The following is a 5,622-nucleotide window of genomic DNA, read 5'->3' as shown; positions in this document are numbered from 1 at the left end:
CGATCTGGGGCACAAGTCAGAGACAGAGGACACTCAGCTCTGCCGTCAGGGAGCCTCCAGCCCAGGAGATGGGAGGAAGGACCTAGGCTGTGGGCTGTGAGAAACTTGCATGTGAGGGTGGGTCTTGTCGGTGCAAAATAACAAAACTAAAAAATTTTACTCTATCTATAGATCTATCTATCTATCTATCTATCTATCTGTCTATCTATCAGTCTATCTATCATCAGTCTGTCTCTCAGTCTATCTATCAGTCTGTCTGTCAGTCTGTCTATCCATCTATCAGTCTATCTATCAGTCTATCTATCTATCTATCTATCTATCATCTATCTGTCTATCTATCATCTATCTGTCTATCTATAATTTTGCATGATATCCAGGTTCCATGGCCTCAGTATTTCCCCCCACACTTGGTGTGCCCATGCCCTGGAACCCATATAGAAAATACAGGACACGTTCCACCCTGCACCCCTTTTGTACAATTTTAGAGAAAAAGGAGAAAGGATTTACTGGAGCTCAAGTGAGGCAGCTTCTGGGACCCACACTCGCTCAGGAAGCAACCTTTAGTGTGGGGGTTTCTCACATGAAGAATTATAGATCTTCATGATGAAGAACATTCTAGAAAGTCACAGACTCATGTCCTGTTTTCGTCAGGCTCCAACCTTATGGGAGCTCAGGGCAGAGAAGGAGCCTCTGCTGGGAAGTCTGGTCAGGTCGTTCTGGACTTTGCCACAGTAGGGCCTTCCTGGGAGCTCAGGAAGAGCTTAAAGCTGAATACCTCCTGTATTTTTATCAGTGTGGGGCCTGGTCTCCTGGGATTGTGTGTGTCTGCATGTGAGTGTGCAGTGGGCTGTGGTGTGGCCTTGTCCCGTCCCACCTCCCACCCTGCCTGGCTTCCTTGACGTTCCGTTTAGACCACATCCTCTGTGTCTCCAAACGCATGTCAGAGCTGCCCAGTCCTGGGCTTTCTGCCCACAGGCTGCGCACTTGCTGTTACTCATTTCCATTCCTCGTCTGTGTCGGAGCCCGTGTGACATGGGACAGGGAGGGGAGGCTCTCTGTGGAAGGCCAGCTCCACGAGTAGAATCTCCTTTCCAGAGGGTCTGGGCATTTGTGCGCTGGGAACGCAGCCATGGCTCTGAGCACTGGTCCTAACAAATCACACGTCCTCACACAGGCCTGAGAGGGCTGCCCCTCCCTGGCTTCCTCCTCAGTGTGACTTTTGTAGTTAGTGAAATATCTTCTTATTATTGGCTATTTGGTTTTTCCTTTCTCTGAAGAACCCACTGCTCACTCTTTCCTTCATTTGTTCCTGAACACTCTTTGTATGTGAAGGAATCCTACTTTTCATTGTGTGTGTTCACGTGTTCTCCCCCAATTTCCAGTGGACTTTGTAGAGACCCTTCTGGGAAAGTCTCTCCACCCAGGAAACTACCACTTTATTCTGAAGAGGGGACACAGATTCATGCCCACCACTGTCCTTGGCCAGCTGGCTGTCTCACCGGCATCTTGGCTCCTGCCTTCCAGGCTCATCAGGTTTCTCCTTGAAGATGGCTGTGGCCAGCCCCAGACAGCTCTTGTTTGCTTTTGTGTCTCGCTCAACGTACTGGGACATCCAGGCTGGCTGGTGGATGGGGGCCAAGGATTGGCCTGTGTGTGCTCAGTGGGTGGACAGACAGGGTGGGTGACTCGTGGTCGCTGGAAGCTGATGCCGGCCCTGACCTAGGTGGTTGTGCTGCTGTGTTCCTGTGGCCTCCTGCACGGGCTGTAGAGGCAGCTGCTTCGGGTCTGCCTCTGGGAGCCCATTGTGTTCACTTCATGGGAAGGGGTGTGAGTCTGGAGAGCAGCAGAGCGGATGTGATGGGCACCGAGCTGGGGTGTCTGGGGGCATCAGAGGGACTCTTGCAGGGAGCGCCTGGCTGGTCCCCTGGGTCTTCAAGCCCAGAACTAACCTCGGCCCCTTCCCTCTGGCCCCTTGTCCACATCCTTGGGGGGACCTGCCTTCCACCACCCCAGCAGGATGGCACGGACCACTCCCAAAATGTGCTCAGGTGACGGATTTGTAAGAAGGCACTTTAATAAGAAACTCAAAATGAAGGAAACAGGGCGAGAGCGTCGCCAAGCCAGGAGCCAGCGGTCACAGGAGGCTGGGTGGACGGGTTGGGAGGGGCTGGCCCAGGTGGGCCCCTGGGCAGCTCCTGCTGTGAGACCCTCCTCCCACTGGGAGCCCTGCCCATAGCCCTGCATTCTGCAGGGGCGGGTGCTGCGAGTGGACGTGGGGAAGGCTGGGCAGAGGGGCAAGGCCCGTGGACCTGGTGGCACAGAGGTCAGGCTGAGTCTGGGCTTGGGCTCTTAGTCCTTTTTTGGCTCGGGACTCGGGTGGGCGGGGCCATGGACTTCCCCCTCAGCGTGCTTTGGGGGTTGTTCACTGAGAACAGGAGTGGCCCCTGACCCCAGGTCACTTTTTGGGACCGATGCTCTTCTGCGGCTTGTCCCTAAGTGGGGAGGGTAGGGGTTGTGATTGACAGGTCCCATCGGTGCCTTGGACCTTGGAGCTGACCTAGAACTTTCTGGATGCCTGTGTGGTAGTGGTTGGGTCTTGGGCTCTGGCTCCTCTGGGGGTTTGTGTGCTGTGCTTCCCCCCACCCCCCAGGGCAGGCAGACTGCTTCAGACACGGGGCGAGGAGGGGGGAAGGGGGAGGGGAGGGGGAAGCGTGGCCTCGCTGCTCTGGCTCCTGGCTACTCCACCGGCCGCATGATGTTTGCGTAGTCCTGGAAGGTCTGCGGCTTCTGCAGGACAGTGGCGAGTACCGACTTCACCTGGGGGAGGGCGCACGTGAGGACAGCTGCCCCCCCCGCCCCGCCCCGCCCCAGGGACCTCTGTGCTCCCACCTTGAAGAGGGTGGTGGCAGCCCCGTAGCTCACGCTGAGCAGAAACAGGGTGATGAAGACCAGTAGGCTGGTCCACAGCTCGTCCAGCTCGTCGCTCTCAGCCGCGTCCGCACACAGGTCCTGGAGTTCCAGCTCTGCAGGCACCGGCCAGTCAGCCCTCCCTGCCCCACATCTGCATGTGCCAGGGGCCATGGCGGGCCCAACCCCCCCGAGGAGGTAGACACAAGACGCCCTGGTCTCCGCAGCCCTGCTGGTGGCTGGAGGGCAGACGGCCTTGTCCAGCCTGCTCTGCAGCTGCCCCTCGGGGGCCCGGGGGCCAAAGCCCCCCAAGTTGGCCAGTGGCTGTGTGGGAGTGACTGGCCCTCTCTTGACCCCCACCCCCAGCTGCTTTGCTGCCCACTGCATGGCCTATGGCCCCCCGGCCTGGCATCCCCAGCCCCGTCCCCACTGAGCTTTACCGATGTTGGCCCACGAGGACCTCTCTGAACTGTGCATGGACGGCCGCCCGCCCTGAGCCCTGAGGGGTCTGAGCTCTGTAGCCCAGCTCACAGGACCTGGGGTAGCCCCGGGAGTCAACGAAGCTGGTGCTCTGAGGGGCTGGCTGGGCGCTGGGGACCTTGCTTAGGCCTGAGATGCCCGGGGCTGCTACCTGGCCCTACACTGCGCTCCCCTCGGTCCCCAGTCTCCTGGCCCCTCCTGCCCTGGCCCCACTCTCCCTGCACGGCTGGGCTCCCACTCTGCAGAGTGAGGTTGTTGTGCACGGCCCTCGGACTCCCCGTGTACTGCACAAGCTAGTGTGGGCTTGTGTCCACAACGTGTGGGCCAGATGGGTACGGTGGGTACTTGTGTGTGTGTGTGAGCATGACGGGAGCAGGGGGTCCAGGGCTGTACGGGCTTGGACCTTGGCTCTGACCTCCGCGGCCTCTAGCCCTGGGATGGGGCCAGCAGCCTGTTCTGGGGCATGGCCCAGTGGGAGCCGAGGACACAGCCCACACTGTAGGTGTGTGTGTGTCCTTGTGTGTGCATGTGTGCGTGTGTGTGTTCATCCGGGGGTGCAGCTGATGGAGGGGCTGGACTGAGGAGGCCCGGGCCATGAGGGGAGTTTGGGGTGGGAGGGCTCTCCATGTCCATGTTGGATCCAGTGGTCCAGGTGTGACAGGGAGGCAGGGCTTGGGTGCAGCCCGGGTGAGAGGGCATGCCGTGGGAGGCCACGTGTGAGCATGCGGGACATCCGCCACGTGTGGTTGGTGGTGATGGTGGAGCTGCCGTGGACTTGCTGTGAGGCTCGCGCGAATGTGCATGTGAGGGCTGGGTGGGTGCATCCCCGGCATCGATCCAGGGTGGAGTGAGGCTGAGCGGTAACATGGGGCACTGGGCATTGATCCTGGCCTGCTGTGACCGTGTGTGTAAGTAGGACGGGGCGGTTAGAGGCTGGGTGTGTGAGCAGGCTGGGTACGGGTCCTCCTGTGTGAGGGAGGTGGCGGTGAAGGGGCCTTCGGGGGTTTCTGTGTGTAGGTACCTGAGTGGGAGTCTGACTTGGCCCATTTCTCCATCAAAGGGCCTGTGTATGTGCAGCTGGCCTGGGGATCCAGGGGCTTGTCTGTGTCCAGAGGGGCAGGCAGGAGGCTGAGGGTGGAGGCTGAGGTCTCTGTGGCCTCCAGCAGAGGGAGGGGCCATGGGCTCACTGAGGGTCTGTGGTCCCTCCCCTGAGACCACCCTGTGGCTTTTGGGACCCTTTATGGAGTAGGACCCATAGTGGCGGGGAGGGGCCGTGGCATGGATGATGATGGTGGACAGAGCACCGCCTCCTGCCCCCTCTCCTGGGGGTCCCTTCCTCCTGCAGCCCCGCTCACCCCCAAGAATGGGTGCGCTCAGGCCTCTGAGCAGGCACTGCGGTGTTTATTGACAATGACAGACAGAAGATCCAGCTGGCCCCTGCCCCGCACCAGGAGGGTGGAGCTCGGGGGGGAGGGGTATGCAGGAGGATGGGCATCATTTACCAGGGTTTTCAGACACGGATTTCTTGATCATCCGAGAGCCGGGCAGCGCCTCGTGCACCACTTGGCAGGTGAACACATTCCTCTGCTCCCAGTCTGCCCGGCTAACCTCGAGGCGGCTGAAGACAAAGAAGGCAGGGCTGGGGCCGGTGGCCTTGTGGGGCCACGTGGTGGCCTGCTGTTCTGCCCCAACGGGGCTATCGTTTCGAAGCCATTGCACTGAGATGTCCGGGGGGAAGAAGTTCTGAATCAGGCATGTGAGGGTGACTTTGTCCTTGGCCTCCGGCTCCCCCTCGGGCGGCAGGAACACGTACACCTCCGGGGGGGCACGCCGGCCTGCGGACAGAGGCGGGGTCAGCCCAGGCTGCAGCACAGGGGGCCCGCCCGCCTCCCCAGGCCTGCGTGGCTCACCGGGGGCTTTGGCGATGGAGCGCACGATGTCCTTGGGCAGGTCCGGGTGGGTCACCTTGCACTGGTAGGTCTCCCCCTCAACCCAGTCAGTGGCATCCACCGGCAGGGTCGAGGTGACGGTGATAGTCCCGTTGTACTGAGTCTTATTGACCAGTGAGTCTGGGTGCACGGGTTCCCCGCTCTCCCGGGACCAGGTCAGGGTCATGCCCTTCATGCTGGCCAGGTCCACCACCAGGCAGGTGATCTTGGGCGACTTGTGGACGTACAGGTCAAGAGGGCTGGGCGGGCTCAGGTAGGTGCTCACGCCTCGGGGCTCGGACTCTGC

At 60.3% G+C, this 5,622-nt stretch overlaps 1 gene segment (V, D, J or C); it reads right to left on the bottom strand.

The window, feature by feature from the left end:
* Nucleotides 1-4,769: 4,769 nt before the first annotated feature.
* LOC144223173 (immunoglobulin heavy constant epsilon-like) overlaps nucleotides 4,770-5,622 on the bottom strand; it is an 8,301-nt gene continuing 7,448 nt past the window's right edge. The window contains 2 exon segments of the C gene segment in view: nucleotides 4,770-5,222; nucleotides 5,298-5,618. Coding sequence covers nucleotides 4,882-5,222; nucleotides 5,298-5,618 — 662 coding nt within the window.

Source organism: Crocuta crocuta, unplaced genomic scaffold, assembly GCF_008692635.1.
Source record: "Crocuta crocuta isolate KB4526 unplaced genomic scaffold, BGI_CrCroc_1.0 scaffold569, whole genome shotgun sequence".
Lineage (NCBI taxonomy): Eukaryota > Metazoa > Chordata > Mammalia > Carnivora > Hyaenidae > Crocuta > Crocuta crocuta.
This window is presented reverse-complemented; position numbering and strand designations above follow the sequence as displayed.